Below are 22,231 nucleotides of genomic sequence, written 5' to 3'. Positions count from 1 at the left end.
TGTGACGTATGAGGTGACAGTATGTGACGTGTAAGGTGACAGTATGTGACATGTGAGGTGACAATATGTGACGTATGAGGTGACAGTATGTGAGGTATGAAGTGACAGTATGTGACGTATGAGGTGACAGTATGTGACATATGAGGTGACAGTATGTGACGTGTGAGGTGACAGTATGTGACGTATGAGGTGACAGTATGTGACGTGTAAGGTGACAGTATGTGACATGTGAGGTGACAATATGTGACGTATGAGGTGACAGTATGTGAGGTATGAAGTGACAGTATGTGACGTATGAGGTGACAGTATGTGACATATGAGGTGACAGTATGTGAGGTGTGAGGTGACAGTATGTGACGTATGAGGTGACAGTATGTGACGTGTGAGGTGACCGTATGTGACGTGTGAGGTGACAGTATGTGACGTATGAGGTGACAGTATGTGACGTATGAGGTGACAGTATGTGACGTATGAGGTGACAGTATGTGACGTATGAGGTGACAGTATGTGACGTGTGAGGTGACAGTATGTGACGTGTGAGGTGACAGTATGTGACGTATGAGGTGACAGTATGTGACGTATGAGGTGACAGTATGTGACGTATGAGGTGACAGTATGTGACGTATGAGGTGACAGTATGTGACGTATGAGGTGACAGTATGTGACGTGTGAGGTGACAGTATGTGACGTATGAGGTGACAGTATGTGACGTATGAGGTGACAGTATGTGAGGTATGAGGTGACAGTATGTGACGTGTGAGGTGACAGTATGTGAGGTATGAGGTGACAGTATGTGACGTGTGAGGTGACAGTATGTGACGTGTGAGGTGACAGTATGTGAGGTATGAGGTGACAGTATGTGACGTGTGAGGTGACAGTATGTGACGTGTGAGGTGACAGTATGTGACGTATGAGGTGACAGTATGTGACGTGTAAGGTGACAGTATGTGACATGTGAGGTGACAATATGTGACGTATGAGGTGACAGTATGTGAGGTATGAAGTGACAGTATGTGACGTATGAGGTGACAGTATGTGACATATGAGGTGACAGTATGTGAGGTGTGAGGTGACAGTATGTGACGTATGAGGTGACAGTATGTGACGTGTGAGGTGACCGTATGTGACGTGTGAGGTGACAGTATGTGACGTATGAGGTGACAGTATGTGACGTATGAGGTGACAGTATGTGACGTATGAGGTGACAGTATGTGACGTGTGAGGTGACAGTATGTGAGGTATGAGGTGACAGTATGTGACGTGTAAGGTGACAGTATGTGACGTATGAGGTGACAGTATGTGAGGTATGAGGTGACAGTATGTGACGTGTGAGGTGACAGTATGTGACGTGTGAGGTGACAGTATGTGACGTATGAGGTGACAGTATGTGACGTGTAAGGTGACAGTATGTGACATGTGAGGTGACAATATGTGACGTATGAGGTGACAGTATGTGAGGTATGAAGTGACAGTATGTGACGTATGAGGTGACAGTATGTGACATATGAGGTGACAGTATGTGAGGTGTGAGGTGACAGTATGTGACGTATGAGGTGACAGTATGTGACGTGTGAGGTGACCGTATGTGACGTGTGAGGTGACAGTATGTGACGTATGAGGTGACAGTATGTGACGTATGAGGTGACAGTATGTGACGTATGAGGTGACAGTATGTGACGTATGAGGTGACAGTATGTGACGTGTGAGGTGACAGTATGTGACGTGTGAGGTGACAGTATGTGACGTATGAGGTGACAGTATGTGACGTATGAGGTGACAGTATGTGAGGTATGAGGTGACAGTATGTGACGTGTGAGGTGACAGTATGTGAGGTATGAGGTGACAGTATGTGAGGTATGAGGTGACAGTATGTGACGTGTGAGGTGACAGTATGTGACGTGTGAGGTGACAGTATGTGATGTGTGAGGTGAGAGTATGTGACGTGTGAGGTGACAGTATGTGACGTGTGAGGTGACAGTATGTGACGTGTGAGGTGACAGTATGTGACGTGTGAGGAGACAGTATGTGACGTTTGAGGTGACAGTATGTGACGTTTGAGGTGACAGTATGTGACGTGTGAGGTGACAGTATGTGACGTATGAGGTGACAGTATGTGACGTGTGAGGTGACAGTATGTGACGTGTGAGGTGACAGTATGTGACGTGTGAGGTGACAGTATGTGACGTGTTAGGTGACAGTATGTGACGTATGAGGTGACAGTATGTGACGTACGAGGTGACAGTATGTGACGTGTGAGGTGACAGTATGTGAGGTATGAGGTGACAGTATGTGACGTGTGAGGTGACAGTATGTGACGTGTGAGGTGACAGTATGTGACGTGTGAGGTGAGAGTATGTGACGTATGAGGTGACAGTATGTGACATATGAGGTGACAGTATGTGACGTGTGAGGTGACCGTATGTGACGTGTGAGGTGACAGTATGTGAGGTATGAGGTGAAAGTATTGAACGTATGAGGTGACAGTATGTGACGTATGAGGTGACAGTATGTGATGTGTGAGGTGACAGTATGTGACGTATGAGGTGACAGTATGTGACGTGTGAGGTGACAGTATGTGACGTATGAGGTGACAGTATGTGACGTGTGAGGTGACCGTATGTGACGTGTGAGGTGACAGTATGTGAGGTATGAGGTGACAGTATGTGACGTATGAGGTGACAGTATGTGACGTATGAGGTGACAGTATGTGACGTATGAGGTGACAGTATGTGACGTGTGAGGTGACAGTATGTGACGTGTGAGGTGACAGTATGTGACGTGTGAGGTGACAGTATGTGACGTATGAGGTGACAGTATGAGACGTGTGAGGTGACAGTATTTGACGTATAAGGTGACAGTATGTGACGTATGAGGTGACAGTATGTGACGTGTGAGGTGACAGTATGTGACGTATGAGGTGACAGTATGTGACGTATGAGGTGACAGTATGTGACGTGTGAGGTGACAGTATGTGACGTATGAGGTGACAGTATGTGACGTATGAGGTGACAGTATGTGACGTGTGAGGTGACAGTATGTGAGGTATGAGGTGACAGTATGTGACGTGTGAGGTGAGAGTATGTGACGTGTGAGGTGACAGTATGTGAGGTGTGAGGTGACAGTATGTGACGTATGAGGTGACAGTATGTGACGTATGAGGTGACAGTATGTGACGTGTGAGGTGACAGTATGTGACGTGTGAGGTGACAGTATGTGAGGTATGAGGTGACAGTATGTGAGGTATGAGGTGACAGTATGTGACGTGTGAGGTGACAGTATGTGACGTGTGAGGTGACAGTATGTGACGTATGAGGTGACTGTATGTGACGTGTGAGGTGACAGTATGTGACGTGTGAGGTGACAGTATGTGACGTGTGAGGTGACAGTATGTGAGGTATGAGGTAACAGTATGTGATGTATGAGGTGACAGTATGTGACGTGTGAGGTGACAGTATGTGACGTATGAGGTGACAGTATGTGACGTGTGAGGTGACCGTATGTGACGTGTGAGGTGACAGTATGTGAGGTATGAGGTGACAGTATGTGACGTATGAGGTGACAGTATGTGACGTATGAGGTGACAGTATGTGACGTATGAGGTGACAGTATGTGACGTGTGAGGTGACAGTATGTGACGTGTGAGGTGACAGTATGTGACGTGTGAGGTGACAGTATGTGACGTATGAGGTGACAGTATGAGACGTGTGAGGTGACAGTATGTGACGTATGAGGTGACAGTATGTGACGTGTGAGGTGACAGTATGTGACGTGTGAGGTGACAGTATGTGACGTATGAGGTGACAGTATGTGACGTATGAGGTGACAGTATGTGACGTATGAGGTGACAGTATGTGACGTGTGAGGTGACAGTATGTGAGGTATGAGGTGACAGTATGTGACGTGTGAGGTGACAGTATGTGAGGTATGAGGTGACAGTATGTGACGTGTGAGGTGAGAGTATGTGACGTGTGAGGTGACAGTATGTGGTGACAGTATGTGACGTGTGAGGTGACAGTATGTGAGGTGTGAGGTGACAGTATGTGACGTATGAGGTGACAGTATGTGACGTATGAGGTGACAGTATGTGACGTGTGAGGTGACAGTATGTGACGTGTGAGGTGACAGTATGTGACATGTGAGGTGACAGTATGTGAGGTATGAGGTGACGGTATGTGAGGTATGAGGTGACAGTATGTGACGTATGAGGTGACTGTATGTGACGTGTGAGGTGACAGTATGTGACGTGTGAGGTGACAGTATGTGACGTATGAGGTGACAGTATGTGAGGTATGAGGTGACAGTATGTGATGTATGAGGTGACAGTATGTGACGTGTGAGGTGACAGTATGTGACGTGTGAGGTGACAGTATGTGACGTGTGAGGTGACAGTATGTGACGTATGAGGTGACAGTATGTGACGTGTGAGGTGACAGTATGTGACGTATGAGGTGACAGTATGTGAGGTATGAGGTGACAGTATGTGACGTGTGAGGTGACAGTATGTGACGTGTGAGGTGACAGTATGTGACGTATGAGGTGACAGTATGTGAGGTATGAGGTGACAGTATGTGACGTGTGAGGTGACAGTATGTGAGGTGACAGTATGTGAGGTATGAGGTGACAGTATGTGAGGTATGAGGTGACAGTATGTGACGTATGAGGTGACAGTATGTGACGCATGAGGTGACAGTATGTGACGTGTGAGGTGACAGTATGTGACGTATGAGGTGACAGTATGTGAGGTATGAGGTGAGAGTATGTGACGTATGAGGTGACAGTATGTGACGTATGAGGTGAGAGTATGTGACGTATGAGGTGACAGTATGTGAGGTATGAGGTGACAGTATGTGACGTATGAGGCGACAGTATGTGACGTGTGAGGTGACAGTATGTGACGTGTGAGGTCACAGTATGTGACGTGTGAGGTGACAGTATGTGACGTATGAGGTGACAGTATGTGACGTATGAGGTGACAGTATGTGAGGTATGAGGTGACAGTATGTGACGTGTGAGGTGACAGTATGTGAGGTGACAGTATGTGAGGTATGAGGTGACAGTATGTGAGGTATGAGGTGACAGTATGTGACGTGTGAGGTGACAGTATGTGACGTGTGAGGAGACAGTATGTGACGTGTGAGGTGACAGTATGTGACATGTGAGGTGACAGTATGTGAGGTATGAGGTGACGGTATGTGAGGTATGAGGTGACAGTATGTGACGTATGAGGTGACTGTATGTGACGTGTGAGGTGACAGTATGTGACGTGTGAGGTGACAGTATGTGACGTATGAGGTGACAGTATGTGAGGTATGAGGTGACAGTATGTGATGTATGAGGTGACAGTATGTGACGTGTGAGGTGACAGTATGTGACGTATGAGGTGACAGTATGTGACGTGTGAGGTGACAGTATGTGACGTGTGAGGTGACAGTATGTGACGTATGAGGTGACAGTATGTGACGTGTGAGGTGACAGTATGTGACGTATGAGGTGACAGTATGTGAGGTATGAGGTGACAGTATGTGACGTGTGAGGTGACAGTATGTGACGTGTGAGGTGACAGTATGTGACGTATGAGGTGACAGTATGTGACGTATGAGGTGACAGTATGTGAGGTATGAGGTGACAGTATGTGACGTGTGAGGTGACAGTATGTGAGGTGACAGTATGTGAGGTATGAGGTGACAGTATGTGAGGTATGAGGGGACAGTATGTGACGTGTGAGGTGACAGTATGTGACGTGTGAGGTGACAGTATGTGACGTATGAGGTGACAGTATGTGACGTATGAGGTGACAGTATGTGACGTATGAGGTGACAGTATGTGACGTGTGAGGTGACAGTATGTGAGGTATGAGGTGACAGTATGTGACGTGTGATGTGACAGTATGTGAGGTATGAGGTGACAGTATGTGACGTGTGAGGTGAGAGTATGTGACGTGTGAGGTGACAGTATGTGGTGACAGTATGTGACGTGTGAGGTGACAGTATGTGAGGTGTGAGGTGACAGTATGTGACGTATGAGGTGACAGTATGTGACGTATGAGGTGACAGTATGTGACGTGTGAGGTGACAGTATGTGACGTGTGAGGTGACAGTATGTGACATGTGAGGTGACAGTATGTGAGGTATGAGGTGACGGTATGTGAGGTATGAGGTGACAGTATGTGACGTATGAGGTGACTGTATGTGACGTGTGAGGTGACAGTATGTGACGTGTGAGGTGACAGTATGTGACGTATGAGGTGACAGTATGTGAGGTATGAGGTGACAGTATGTGATGTATGAGGTGACAGTATGTGACGTGTGAGGTGACAGTATGTGACGTATGAGGTGACAGTATGTGACGTGTGAGGTGACAGTATGTGACGTGTGAGGTGACAGTATGTGACGTATGAGGTGACAGTATGTGACGTGTGAGGTGACAGTATGTGACGTATGAGGTGACAGTATGTGAGGTATGAGGTGACAGTATGTGACGTGTGAGGTGACAGTATGTGACGTGTGAGGTGACAGTATGTGACGTATGAGGTGACAGTATGTGACGTATGAGGTGACAGTATGTGAGGTATGAGGTGACAGTATGTGACGTGTGAGGTGACAGTATGTGAGGTGACAGTATGTGAGGTATGAGGTGACAGTATGTGAGGTATGAGGTGACAGTATGTGACGTATGAGGTGACAGTATGTGACGCATGAGGTGACAGTATGTGACGTGTGAGGTGACAGTATGTGACGTATGAGGTGACAGTATGTGAGGTATGAGGTGACAGGATGTGACGTGTGAGGTGACAGTATGTGACGTATGAGGTGAGAGTATGTGACGTATGAGGTGACAGTATGTGAGGTATGAGGTGACAGTATGTGACGTATGAGGCGACAGTATGTGACGTGTGAGGTGACAGTATGTGACGTGTGAGGTCACAGTATGTGACGTGTGAGGTGACAGTATGTGACGTATGAGGTGACAGTATGTGACGTATGAGGTGACAGTATGTGAGGTATGAGGTGACAGTATGTGACGTGTGAGGTGACAGTATGTGAGGTGACAGTATGTGAGGTATGAGGTGACAGTATGTGAGGTATGAGGTGACAGTATGTGACGTGTGAGGTGACAGTATGTGACGTGTGAGGAGACAGTATGTGACGTGTGAGGTGACAGTATGTGACATGTGAGGTGACAGTATGTGAGGTATGAGGTGACGGTATGTGAGGTATGAGGTGACAGTATGTGACGTATGAGGTGACTGTATGTGACGTGTGAGGTGACAGTATGTGACGTGTGAGGTGACAGTATGTGACGTATGAGGTGACAGTATGTGAGGTATGAGGTGACAGTATGTGATGTATGAGGTGACAGTATGTGACGTGTGAGGTGACAGTATGTGACGTATGAGGTGACAGTATGTGACGTGTGAGGTGACAGTATGTGACGTGTGAGGTGACAGTATGTGACGTATGAGGTGACAGTATGTGACGTGTGAGGTGACAGTATGTGACGTATGAGGTGACAGTATGTGAGGTATGAGGTGACAGTATGTGACGTGTGAGGTGACAGTATGTGACGTGTGAGGTGACAGTATGTGACGTATGAGGTGACAGTATGTGACGTATGAGGTGACAGTATGTGAGGTATGAGGTGACAGTATGTGACGTGTGAGGTGACAGTATGTGAGGTGACAGTATGTGAGGTATGAGGTGACAGTATGTGAGGTATGAGGTGACAGTATGTAACGTATGAGGTGACAGTATGTGACGTATGAGGTGACAGTATGTGACGTGTGAGGTGACAGTATGTGACGTATGAGGTGACAGTATGTGAGGTATGAGGTGACAGTATGTGACGTGTGAGGTGACAGTATGTGACGTGTGAGGTGACAGTATGTGACGTATGAGGTGAGAGTATGTGACGTATGAGGTGACAGTATGTGAGGTATGAGGTGACAGTATGTGACGTATGAGGCGACAGTATGTGATGTGTGAGGTGACAGTATGTGACGTGTGAGGTCACAGTATGTGACGTGTGAGGTGACAGTATGTGACGTATGAGGTGACAGTATGTGACGTATGAGGTGACAGTATGTGAGGTATGAGGTGACAGTATGTGACGTGTGAGGTGACAGTATGTGAGGTGACAGTATGTGAGGTATGAGGTGACAGTATGTGAGGTATGAGGTGACAGTATGTGACGTGTGAGGTGACAGTATGTGATGTGTGAGGTGAGAGTATGTGACGTGTGAGGTGACAGTATGTGACGTGTGAGGAGACAGTATGTGACGTGTGAGGAGACAGTATGTGACGTTTGAGGTGACAGTATGTGACGTTTGAGGTGACAGTATGTGACGTATGAGGTGACAGTATGTGACGTGTGAGGTGACAGTATGTGACGTATGAGGTGACAGTATGTGACGTGTGAGGTGACAGTATGTGACATATGAGGTGACAGTATGTGACAGCCCATTCTGTCACATACTGTGCGTCCTGGACCTGTGTTGCATAATATATATGACCACTCCTTTTAGAGGTGCCTCAGTGATTTTGACCGTGGAACTCTGAATAAAAAGAGGGACGCGGGAGCTGAACCTTAGAGCATAGGGCGAGACTGTGACTAAGTGTTCAGCGCCGTGCGTTCTCCTCATGGGCTAAATTGAACTCTTATCTCTGCTTGGTTCTTTGCTTCTTTTCTGATTAATTGATGTCATCAGTGTTTGAACCTGACAGTACCCTAAGAATTATTGTTAAAATAAAGCCTATAATCACATTTTTTGTGGTCCCCTTTATACATTTTGGTACTGGTACCAAAATTAGGGGATTGGTACTGGTACCAAAATATTGGTATCGGGATAACACCAGAAACTAGTGTATCATGCAAAAGCCTTACTGTGCCCAGGTCTGGTTTATGTGTTTCCTGTGATGGACCAGCAACTAGTCTCCAGCTGGCACATAGGCCCCAGCTGTGACCCCATTAAGAACAAACAGTACACAAAATTGACGTCTAAATGGAAGAACAAACAGTACACAAAATTGACGTCTAAATGGAAGTGTGTAACTGAAGTTCCTCTCATCCTCCAATCTTTTGGAAATCCTTCCTTTTTCTACCGCTTATTCCCTTTTGGGGTCGCGGGGGGCGCTGGGGCCTATCTCAGCTACAATCGGGCGGAAGGCGGGGTACACCCTGGACAAGTCGCCACCTCATCGCAGGGCCAACACAGATAGACAGACAACATTCACACTCACATTCACACACTAGGGACCATTTTAGTGTTGCCAATCAACCTATCCCCAGGTGCATTTTTTTGGAGGTGGGAGGAAGCCGGAGTACCCGGAGGGAACCCACGCATTCACGGGGAGAACATGCAAACTCCACACAGAAAGATCCCGAGCCTGGATTTGAACCCAGGACCGCAGAACCTTCGTATTGATGAGGTAGACGCACTAACCCCTCTTCCACCGTGAAGCCCTCTTTTGGAAATATGGTGGCAAAAACTAGAAAGACCAATCAAGCAAACTGCCGTAATAGTCCTCTCGACCGTCTGTCCAACACGGAACGTGATGTTCCACTACGCTCCAATAAAAGCACACGGCTCACCGAAAGTAAAATAGGCCACCTCGTCCGGCAGCGAGGCGTTGCTGAGGTCTTCGTCGGGCACGTGCATGTCCACGTACTGCTGGGCTTTGGACGCCTTGAGGAAGGCCATGAAGCGCGCCGTGAAGGACGCCACGAAGATGGACAGCATGCCGAAGTCCAGGACGTTCCACAGGTGCATGATGTACTCTCTGGGCCCGTCGCTCCAGATCTCCTTACACTCCGACCAGATCATGCCTGCGTGCACACATCAAAGAACGAGAAGGCGAACACAACGGATTGTCAGCGACGTAAAACCAATCATTTTCAGAAAAGAAGCACTCCGAATTGGCCACTTGAAAAAGAAGCGCAGGCTCGCATTTGTCGTCTCTTCGGAGCCAAAACAAGAAGGGGATTGTTTAGTGAAGCGGTGCAGCCATCAGTGTAATCTGTGGTCTTGTAAGCAAGCTGCTGGAATCACAATGACCTCGTTCTAACTAAACCTCGGACCGCTTATTGCACTCGTGTGCGACCAGGGACTGGAACGGAGCGGAGTAATGTCATTACGAGAAAACTAATAGGAAACCAATCAAGCCGTATGACCTTAAGTGGATAGATGAGGGGTGTCGGATTATCCTTGTCATCATATGGACAGAATTTCTAGGCGCAGTCAAGGCGTTGAGGGGTTCCGGTTTGGTAACCGCAGGATTAGGTCTCGGCTTTTTGCAGATGATGTGGTCCTGATGGCTTCATCTGACCGGGATCTTCAGCTCTCGCTGGATCGGTTCGCAGCCGAGTGTGAAGCGACCGGAATGAGAATCAGCACCTCCAAGTCCGAGTCCATGGTTCTCGCCCGGAAAAGGGTCGCTACATCTGTAAGTGCAAGTTAAAGCTCTACTATGCAAAGCCAAACCCATTTATCAACAACATCCAGAAACGCCGCCGGCTTCTCTGGGCCCGAGATCATCTAAGATGGACTGATGCAAAGTGGAAAAGTGTTATGTGGTCTGACGCAGCCGTGAAATTCGAAGTTAATTATTATTTCCCAAAAAAATTAAGTTTATGAGTTTGGTGGCCGCAGGATTAGGTCTCTGCTTTTTGCAGATGATGTGGTCCTGATGGCTTCATCTGACCGGGATCTTCAGCTCTCGCTGGATCGGTTCGCAGCCGAGTGTGAAGCGACCGGAATGAGAATCAGCACCTCCAAGTCCGAGTCCATGGTTCTCGCCCGGAAAAGGGTGGAGTGCCATCTCCGGGTTGGGGAGGAGACCCTGCCCCAAGTGGAGGAGTTCAAGTACCTAGGAGTCTTGTTCACGAGTGAGGGAAGAGTGGATCGTGAGATCGACAGGCGGATCGGTGCGGCGTCTTCAGTAATGCGGACGTTGTACCGATCTGTTGTGGTGAAGAAGGAGCTGAGCCGGAAGGCAAAGCTCTCAATTTACCGGTCGATCTACGTTCCCATCCTCACCTATGGTCATGAGCTTTGGGTCATGACCGAAAGGATAAGATCACGGGTACAAGCGGCCCAAATGAGTTTGGGTCTCTCCCTTAGAGATAGGGTGAGAAGCTCTGTCATCCGGGAGGAACTCAAAGTAAAGCCGCTGCTCCTCCACATCGAGAGGAGCCAGATGAGGTGGTTCGGGCATCTGGTCAGGATGCCACCCGAACGCCTCCCTAGGGAGGTGTTTAGGGCTCGTCCAACCGGTAGGAGGCCACGGGGAAGACCCAGGACACGTTGGGAAGACTATGTCTCCCGGCTGGCCTGGGAACGCCTCGGGATCCCCCGGGAAGAGCTAGACGAAGTGGCTGGGGAGAGGGAAGTCTGGGTTTCCCTGCTTAGGCTGTTGCCCCCGCGACCCGACCTCGGATAAGCGGAAGATGATGGATGGATGGATGGATGGATCATCGGCGGTCACTCGATTGAGTATGATGATCCTCCTGGTTGGGGTGTATACTTTATGGAGGATGCCTGTGCGTGACTTTGTTTAACGTGGGGAGACTGCAGCACACCATCCATGGTGAGGCATTGAGTCCAAGACGAATGGGGACCATTTTTCTGCTGCAGCCTTCTTCCGCCATCGCAGCCGTTGTTGTAGTTCTTAAACCTACCGTCCTCCGCCTGCTCCGCCGTTGAGGTCTTCACCGTATCCCTGGCTAGGGGGCAGTCAGGTACTAAGTCTTTGCCAAGGGGCCACCTGGGGTAACAGTAGTAAAGGGGTTAACTTCATGGTGCCCCAAGACCCCATGGAAGAGCCTCCACTTTAACGTCATGCGCATGTTACCCTTGTATAGCGCTTTACAATCAACGTAGCCCTAAATCACGAGTGTCTCAAAGGGCTGCACAAGCTCCAGCGACATCATCGGCTCAGAGCCCACATCAGGGCGAGAAAAAACTCAACCCAATGGGATGACGATGTTAGAATAATTATGTATATATTATCACAAAACTCTTATGCTTAAGGGCCGTTGCTATAGTTATTATCAATTGTGCTGAAATTGTATTTTTCTTTGTCTGTGCAAAGCTGGCAATCCAAAAGGCTGCAAGCCAGTCTGGTATCAGTACCTGTATCCAGGAAGGGCCTGGTAACTGCCGTGACGCAGACGGAGCAGAGACAAGGCGATATCACGACCCGTCAGAACATTTGCATTTTTATATAATCATATATTGTGTCTAACTAGAGCTGCCGAGATTACCCCGTTACCTCAGCAACAGCTTCAGTGATTTAACCAGGGACCTCCCAAATAAATAGAGGAAGCACACGGGCTGGACTTTTAGAACGTAGTTTGGATCTGTAACTAGAGCACAGCCCAAAAAATGTGTCTACTCAATTGAACCAAATTTAACTGTCTCTGCAAGATTCCTCGCTTGGAGTGGACCAAGGGCACAGAGTGGGTGGGGATAGGTGGGTACTCTGTGCCCTATATAAACCATTGTATGTGAATGCTTCCATTAAAATCTCCTGATGATTGAGGGAACCCCTCATGAAACAGTTCTGTAGAGATGAAGTAGTCTTGTGATTTTTCCCACACCTACATATTGCGCTCTACCACGGTATCAAGCACTATTCTCTGGATAATCCAATCAAGATATATATATATATATATATATATATATATATATATATATATATATATATACATACACATATACATGACTACCCCTTAAAGCTCATGGAGAGAATGCCAAGAGTGTGCGAATCAGTAATCAGAGCAAAGGGAGGCTATTTTGAAGAAACTAGAATATAAAACATGTTTTCAATTATTTCACATCTGAAGTTGTGTTTTATGTTTAAGTTATCCTGCCATGATTTTACCATTACTGCCCACTTGCTAATAGATTTTCTTCCATGTGGCCCCTGAGCTAAAATGAGTTTAAAGTTAAAGTAAAGTACCAATGAAAGTCACACACACACACACACACACACACACACAATTATTCTCTGCATTCGACCCATCGCCCTTGTTCACCCTATGGGAGTTGAGGGGAGCAGTGAGCAGCAGCGATGCCGCGCCTGGGAATCATTTTTGGCGATTTAACCCCCAATTCCAACCTTTGATGCTGAGTGCCAAGAAGGGAGGTAATGGGTCCCATTTTTATAGTCTTTGGTATGACTCGGCCGGGGTTTGAACTCACAACCTACCCATCTCAGGGGTGCCACTCTAACCCAGGGGTGCCCATTACGTCGATCGCGAGCTACCAGTCGACCGCGGGGGGTGTGTCAGTCGATCTCCAGCCAGGCTTTTAAAAAAAATAGACTTTAAAATTAGTGATCATCAATCTTCACCAAGACGTCACTTAAATGACATTCACGGTACCGGAGGGTCTTGTGAGATGACGCTGGCTGCTGCAAGATCATTATTATGAAAATATGACCGAGAGGAAGGCGAGAAACACTTTTTATTTCAACAGACTCTCGCGCCGTACCTTCCGTCAAAACTCTAAAGGCCGACTGCACATTTCCTATCTTCACAATAAAAGCCCTGCTTCATGCTGCCTGCGCTAACTAAATACAGAGTCTCGGAAAACTGGCGTGCACAAGCGATCCCTCAGAAAGCTGGCGTGCACATCACTTGTGCACGCCAGCTTTCCGAGACTCTTATTTTGTTAGCGCAGGCAGCATGAAGCAGGGCTTTTATTGCGAAGATAGGAAATGTGCAGTCGGCCTCTAGAGTTTTGACGGAAGGGACGGCGCGAAAGTCTGTTGAAATAAAAAGTGTTTCTGGCCTTCCTCTCTGTCATTTTTTCATAATAATGAACTGGCAGCAGCCAGCGTCATCTCACAAGACCCTCGGGTGCCGTGAATGTCAATCAAGCAAGCTACGGAATTTGCCGCCAATGTTTTTCTTGTAAATTGTATGGAAGCTGGATGAATTAGATGCCAAAAACCAACCACTTTCATGTGGTATTGTACAGAAAGGACAACTTTTTTTCTCCTCCATTTGAAAATGTGGGCGTTATCATCATTACTGTCTGATTCCAATCAATGCGAGTCATCAGAATCAGGTAATACACCAACTTATATTCTTGTCTTTGTGAAAGAAAGACATCTATATGTGTTACACATGCTTGTATTATCATTAAACACATTTAACTTGTTTACAAAAATGTCTTTTTCATAAATAAATAAATATAAATGATATATATAAATGAGGTAGATCCCCTCGAGTTGGTCAATTGAAAAGTAGCTCGCCTGCAGAAGAAGTGTGGGCACCCCTGCTCTAACCACTAGACCACTGAGTAGGTTTGACAGCCCTGGCTTAGAACATATTAATGCGCATTCAATTGTTTCCAGCATATTTCATGTACAAAAGGTATGAAATTGGCCCCAACACAGACTTTCATGTAAAGTCTGCATCTTCGTGTGGAAGCACTTTGCTGTAGATCAATCAGCCATGTGTTTGTGTACAAACACGAGCAGCTGAGGTCTGACGGACTATTGCATTGTTTTATCTATCAATCCACATAATTGAATATATTATTCTTAGATCACTAGCATCTATCTTCTTATTACGCTTACTGTCTTACGCCTATTGTTTTCCTCCTTACGTTCCGGGCCCTGCCAAGTCATTGTGTCTACAGGTGGAACTCAGGTGGGGGTTTTCATTTGGGAGATAAAGGGGAATGAAATGTTTATTGGTCTTGTAATTCTCTGTAGGGAGGGGGCTGCCCTGCCTTATCGTCATTCTGCACAACTTCAAATATTACTTTCAAGTAGATTTTTTTTAGAGATGTCTAAACATAAATGCTGATAAATGCTTTAAAATGTGATATCGGAAATTATCATTATCGGTTTCAGAAAGTAAAATTAATGACTTTTTAAAAAAAGAGTGTGTTGTTGCCGGTGCTGTAGCCGTGGGTAACAAGCAAGCTTGCTCGATGACTGACTAACGACACCATGTCTGTGGTTTGGGATTATTTTAAAGCAGGGGTCTCAGACAAGCGGCCCACAGGCCAATTGCTGCCCGCAAGACGTTATTTTGCAGCCCCTAATTTAATATGAAACTTTAATGTTGGTGCGGCCCGCAAGTTTTATATGAATGCCGCTTGACGGCGTTGTGCGGCGCTAAAGGAATCTACCAATCACGGTGTGGTATATGGCTCGAACATTGACGTCACTTGCGTGATGCGAGCAGAGAAACGTTTTTGCTGCTTTTCCACTAGACCCGTACGCACTCTTGCTCCCTCCCTCACCCGCCTGCTCGCTTTCTCTGTTACTGAAAATGTCCACCCGGCCGAGTCCCACGGCGAGAGGGGGATAAAAGTTGGAAAAGTTGGCAAAAGTCCCCAAAAATGTTCAAAACACCTATCCGGGTTTGAGTCCCAAAAGTCCCGCCGCCGGCCACGCATGTCCTGGGATGCCTGAAATGTCCAAAACGCACCCAGCCGAGTCCCACGGGGATGCTGTGTGTGTCTCTATCGCGCTCCCTCCTCCGGCGCCGCTGTAACAGTCCGGGCCGGGTTACACGAGGGGCCCGGCAGCTTCCGAAGCACTCCGCCGAAGGACCGAGCGACAATACAAAACTGTGGTCCACTGCACCCTGGCGCTGATACTCCGACAGAGAGTCGCTGGGCGAATCTGACGTGTGACACGTTAAGTCGTGATGTTAGCCCGTTCGGGGCTAATTGTGCTACCGTAACAGTAAACTCCACGGAAAAAACAAAAGTACAACAAAAACCACGTTGTGGTCAGGGACAACACACAACGGTGGAGTTTGGTGTGGCTAGTCTGCCCTGCATGGCGCACACTTTGCAGCTTGCAGTGAACGGAGAGGCCCCGTCTCGAAGCAGCATTTCAGAAGCTCTGACTGACTAGTAGGCCACTTCAAGCACTCACCACCAGCTTGCAGCACATTTGTGTTACTCATGCAAATACATTAGAGAAGGTCAGACATAGCCCAGTTTGTAATTTCTTGTTATACAGTATACCAGGCAGTCTTGCAATAAAGGAGGACTATGTTATTGTTTACTTTATTACTCTAGTATACTCTGGACTGAAGCTGTGTGCCCTCATTGTTTTTGTAGCTGTTGTTTTGAGGCATGTTTTTAAAAAAAATAAAGAAAAATGCACTTTCTTAGACTTAGACCTAGAATTTGAATTTATTTAAATTTACATTTATTTTGGAAAACCTTGTAACCATACTTGCCAACCCTCCCTTACCAGCCTCTCCCAAAAACATCCCGGGACCAATTTTTTCCCAAAAATCTCCCGAAATTCAGGCGGAGCTGGAGGCCACGCTCCCTCCAGCTCCATGTGGACCTGAGTGAGGAAAGCCTGTTTTCACGTCTGCTTTCCCACAATATAAACAGCATGTCTGCCCAATGACATTATAACTGCAGAATGATCAAGGACGAGTTCTTGGTTTCTTATGTGGGTTTATTGTTAGGCAGTTTCATTAACATCCTCCCAGCGCGGTAAAACAACACACAACAACAGCGGTCACGTTTTCGTCTACCGTAAAGCAGTTTGTCTGCCGTAAACAGCAATGTTGTGACACTCTTAAACAGGACATTACCGCCATCTACTGTACATGTGTATGGTTAGAAGAATAGTGACAGAGAATAGAAAAAGGATGGACAATTCAACCCTTAACTCAACAATGAGTAAACGAGTGTTATCTGTGTGTATATGTGTAAATAAATTAACACTGAAATTCAAGTATTTATTTTATTTATATATATATATATATATATATATATATATATATATATATATATATATATATATATATATATATATATATATATGTGTGTGTGTATAATAAAATAAATATATATATATAGCTAGAATTCATAGAAAGTCAAGTATATATATATATATATATATATATATATATATACAGTATATATATATATATATATATATATATATATGTATATATGAAATACTTGACTCTTAATCATGACCCCGCCCCAAAAATAGTGACAGAGAATAGAAAAAGGATGGACTATTCAACCCTTAACTCAACAATGAGTAAACAAGTGTTATCTGTGTGTATATGTGTAAATAAATTAACACTGAAATTCAAGTATTTATTTTATTTATATATATATATATATATATGTGTGTATAATAAAAAATATATAGCTAGAATTCACAGAAAGTCAAGTATATATATATATATATATATATATATATATATATATATATATATATATATATACAGTATATATATATGAAATACTTGACTCTTAATCATGACCCCGCCCCTCCCCACCCCCGACCACGCCCCCCACCTCCCGAAATCGGAAGTCTCAAGGTTGGCAAGTATGCTTGTTACATTGTTTAATGCATCCAGCAGGGCATCACAACAAAATTAGGCATAAAAATGTGTTAATGCCACGACTATATATATCAGTATCAGTTGATATCGGAATTGGTAATTAAGAGTTGGACAATATCGGAATACCGGATATCGGCAGAAAAGCAGAGATTTTTTTAACTATGTTTTATTTGGGCCGCCGGCGAAGAAAAACCCATAAAATAGTTGCACCGTCTTACAAGTCCTGTCAAAATGCAGGAAAATAAATAGTGGCTTATAGTCCGGAATTTACAGTTGTTTTTTAATGAGTCCAGTGTTTATAGCCCTAAAAACACAAAACATGGAGCGTCCTAAACCGAGGACCACCTGTGTCATGAAACAATACGCTGAACTGCCAGTTTTCAGCTTCCATTCTCACAACTCACCTAACACCCACTTCATGATCAGCATCTCTGTCCAGGAAAACTGGGTGGTCTTGACCCGGAACACCTGCCGCGGGTGGTCCGTGATGGTCTCGTTGGGCAGGTTCTTGACCCCCTCGAAGCGATCTGAGGCGTTGACGACCAGAAGGCCCAGGAAGATGGTGAAGGAGACGGCGTGGGCCACGAACTTCATGAAGGGGCTTCTCAGGATTTGACCGAGCTATAAAAAAAAAAAATGACAACATAAAGTAGGTCTTTGGGGACGAGACAAGGTCATTGTGTCCTTGGTCTATGGGTCATATTCTGTCATGTGACTTTGGAACGGACGTAAACCAAGTGCTGGGCCACCTGACCAACATGGCTATGGTGCAGCAAACAGAGTCAATCAATCAATCAATGTTTATTTATATAGCCCCAAATCACAAATGTCTCAAAGGACTGCACAAATCATTACGACTACAACATCCTCGGAAGAACCCACAAAAGGGCAAGGAAAACTCACACCCAGTGGGCAGGGAGAATTCACATCCAGTGGGACGCCAGTGACAATGCTGACTATGAGAAACCTTGGAGAGGACCTCAGATGTGGGCAACCCCCCCCCCCCCCCCCCCCCCTCTAGGGGACCGAAAGCAATGGATGTCGAGCGGGTCTAACATGATACTGTGAAAGTTCAATCCATAGTGGCTCCAACACAGCCGCGAGAGTTCAGTTCAAAGCGGATCCAAGACAGCAGCGAGAGTCCCGTCCACAGGAAACCATCTCAAGCGGAGGTGGATCAGCAGCGTAGAGATGTCCCCAACCGAGCGGTCCATCCTGGGTCTCGACTCTGGACAGCCAGTACTTCATCCATGGTCATCGGACCGGACCCCCTCCACAAGGGAGGGGGGGACATAGGAGAAAGAAAAGAAGCGGCAGATCAACTGGTGTAAAAAGGAGGTCTATCTAAAGGCTAGAGTATACAGATGAGTTTTAAGGTGAGACTTAAATGCTTCTACTGAGGTAGCATCTCGAACTGTTACCGGGAGGGCATTCCAGAGTACTGGAGCCCGAACGGAAAACGCTCTATAGCCCGCAGACTTTTTTTGGGCTCTAGGAATCACTAATAAGCCGGAGTCTTTTGAACGCAGATTTCTTGCCGGGACATATGGTACAATACAATCGGCAAGATAGGCTGGAACTAGACCGTGTAGTATTTCATACGTAATTAGTAAAACCTTAAAGTCACATCTTAAGTGCACAGGAAGCCAGTGCAGGTGAGCCAGTACAGGTATATATGTATGTATATATGTATATAAAGGTATATACAGTACAGGCGTAATGTGATCAAACTTTCTTGTTCTTGTCAAAAGTCTAGCAGCCGCATTTTGTACCAACTGTAATCTTTTAATGCTAGACATGGGGAGACCCGAAAATAATACGTTACAGTAATCGAGACGAGACGTAACAAACGCATGGATAATGATCTCGGCGTCTTTAGTGGACAAAATGGAGCGAATTTTAGCGATATTACGGAGATGAAAGAAGGCCGTTTTAGTAACGCTTTTAATGTGTGACTCAAAGGAGAGAGTTGGGTCGAAGATAATACCCAGATTTTTTACAGAGTCACCTTGTTTTATTATTTGGTTGTCAAATGTTAAAGTTGTATTATTAAATAGAGGTCGGTGTCTAGCAGGACCGATAATCAGCATTTCCGTTTTTTGGGCGTTAAGTTGCAAAAAGTTAGCGGACGTCCATTGTTTAATTTCATTAAGACACGCCTCCAGCTGACTACAGTCCGGCGTGTTGGTCAGCTTTAGGGGCATGTAGAGTTGGGTGTCATCAGCATAACAGTGAAAGCTAACACCGTATTTGGGTATGATGTCACCTAGCGGCAGCGTGTAGATGCTGAAGAGTGCAGGGCCAAGGACCGAACCCTGGGGAACTCCACACGTTACCTTAACATAGTCCGAGGTCACATTGTTATGGGAGACGCACTGCATCCTATCAGTAAGATAAGAGTGTGAACTATGTGGCCTAGATCTTTCTATTCAAAGCAGATACCGGCAAAAAAAAAGTTGAACTATGCAATGGAATCTGAACCCAGACTTTATACTTCCCAAATGACGTAGGCTCTGTCGACAACTTCACTTAGTGACACCCTGCTTGACACCATTGATAGCATAGCATCGCTAAAGCTAAAAACAGTCCCCAAAAGGTGTACCCTCTGGTTTACAGAAGGAAGTTTGCGCTAGTTTCCTGTGCATTTAAGATGTGACTTTAAGGTTTTACTATTTACTAAAATACTACACGGTCTAGCTCCATCGTATCTCGCTGATTGTATTGTACCATATGTCCCGGCAAGAAATCTGCCTTCAAAAGACTCCGGCTTATTAGTGATTCCCAAAGCCCAAAAAAAGTCTGCGGGCTATAGAGCGTTTTCTATTGGGGCTCCAGTACTCTGGAATGCCCTCCCGGTAACAGTTCGAGATGCTACCTCATTAGAAGCATTTAAGTCTCACCTTAAAACTCATCTGTATACTCTAGCCTTTAAATAGACCTCCTTTTTAGACCAGTTGATCTGCCGTTTCTTTTCTTTTCTCCTCTGCCCTCTTCTCCCTTGTGGAGGTAGGTGGGGGGACGGGGGGCACAAGTCAGGTGGCCATGGATGAGGCGCTGGCTGTCCAGAGTGAGGTCCCAGGGTGGACCGCTCGCCTGTGCATCAGTTGGGGACATCTATGCGCTGCTGACCCGTCTCCGCTCGGGATGGTCTCTTGCTGGCTCCACTATGGACTGGACTCGCTTACTATTATGTTAGATCCACTATGGACTGGACTCTCACTATTATGTTAGATCCACAATGGACTGGACTCTCACACTATTATGTTGGATCCAAAATGGACTGGACTCTCACACTATCATGTTGGATCCAAAATGGACTGGACTCTCACACCATTATGTTAGATCCACTATGGACTGCACTCTCACTATTATGTTGGATCCACTCTGGACTGGACTCTCACACTATTATGTTAGATCCACTATGGACTGGACTTTCACCATTATGTTAGATCCACTATGGACTGGACTCTCACTTTATTATGTTAGATCCACTATGGACTGGACTTTCACTATTGTGTTGGATCCACTATGGACTGGACTCTCACACTATTATGTTGGATCCAAAATGGACTGGACACTTTCACCATTATGTTGGATCCACTATGGACTGGACTCTCACTATTATGTTGGATCCACTATGGACTGGATTGTCACACTATTATGTTAGATCCACTATGGACGGGACTCTCACTAATATGTTAGAGCCACTATGGACTGGACTCTCACTAATATGTTGGATCCACTATGGACTGGACTCACACTATTATGTTAGATCCACTGTAGACTGGACTTTCACTTTATTATGTTAGATCCACTATGGACTGGACTCTCACACTATTATGTTGGATCCAAAATGGACTGGACTCTCACACTATTATGTTAGATCCACTATGGACTGGACTCTCTCACTATTATGTTAGATCCACTATGGACTGGACTCTCACTATTATGTTAGATCCACTATGGACTGGACTCTCACACTATTATGTTAGATCCACTATGGACTGGACCCTCACACTATTATGTTAGCTCCACTATGGACTGGACTCTCACTATTATGTTAGATCCACTATGAACCGGACTCTCACTATTATGTTAGATCCACTATGGACTGGACTCTCTCACTATTATGTTAGATCTACTACGGACTGGACTCTCACAACATCATATTAGATCCACTCAACGTCCATTGCGTCCGGTCTCCCCTAAGAGGCCGGGGGGGAGGGGGGGGGGGGGGGGGGGTGTCCTACCACATCTGCGGTCCTCTCCAAGGTTTCTCATAGTCATTCACATTGATATCCCACTGGTTTGTGAGTTTTTCCTTGCCCTTTTGTGGGCTCTGAGCTGAGGATGTCGTTGTGGCTTGTGCAGCCCTTTGAGACACTTGTGATTTAGGTCTGTATCAATAAACATTGATTGATTGATTGATTGATTGATTGATTGATTGATTGATTGATTGATTGATTGATTGGAAGGAAAATGGCGTGCGACTAAACTTGAGGTTGTCCATCAAGCATGGAGTGATAGTTTAATAACTTATACTGTATATAACTTGATAACGTGTCAGAATAATTGTATATAAGTAATCACACAACTCTTTTGCTTGCAGTTCAGGTTGCCCTGGTTACTCTCCACTTGTGCTCTCGAAGCTCGTCATGTGTGTGTGCTGTGTGTCATGGAATTCGCCTCCCCCGTAGAAGTCTCTGTTTTTCAGTTTTGGACATCCATGGGAGGGGCCAAATCAGGACCCAAAGTCTCCAAGAAGATAAGACGGACAAGCAGAGAGGGGGCTAACCTGACACCGCTCCAAGCACATTTTGTGTTAACTTTATGTATCGTGTGGGCTGGGCTGCTTAATGTGACCCCTCCCCCTAAGAAGCAGCTT

The 22,231-nt window shown here is 45.9% G+C and overlaps 1 protein-coding gene across 2 annotated transcripts in view; it reads right to left on the bottom strand.

Moving 5' to 3' along the window:
* The window catches only part of LOC133552553 (short transient receptor potential channel 7-like), a 177,622-nt gene that overhangs the window by 60,301 nt on the left and 95,090 nt on the right, over positions 1 to 22,231 (bottom strand). For both annotated transcript variants that reach the window (XM_061899794.1, XM_061899795.1), the window contains exons 5-6: positions 17,751 to 17,967; positions 9,589 to 9,822 (exon numbers count right to left, since the gene is read on the bottom strand). In XM_061899794.1, coding sequence (XP_061755778.1) covers positions 9,589 to 9,822; positions 17,751 to 17,967 — 451 coding nt within the window. The remainder of the gene's footprint in view (positions 1 to 9,588; positions 9,823 to 17,750; positions 17,968 to 22,231) is intronic.

This window comes from Nerophis ophidion, linkage group LG05, assembly GCF_033978795.1.
Source record: "Nerophis ophidion isolate RoL-2023_Sa linkage group LG05, RoL_Noph_v1.0, whole genome shotgun sequence".
In the NCBI taxonomy this organism is placed as follows: domain Eukaryota; kingdom Metazoa; phylum Chordata; class Actinopteri; order Syngnathiformes; family Syngnathidae; genus Nerophis; species Nerophis ophidion.
Note: the sequence above shows the minus strand (reverse complement) of the source record. Positions and strands in the feature narration are given on the sequence as shown.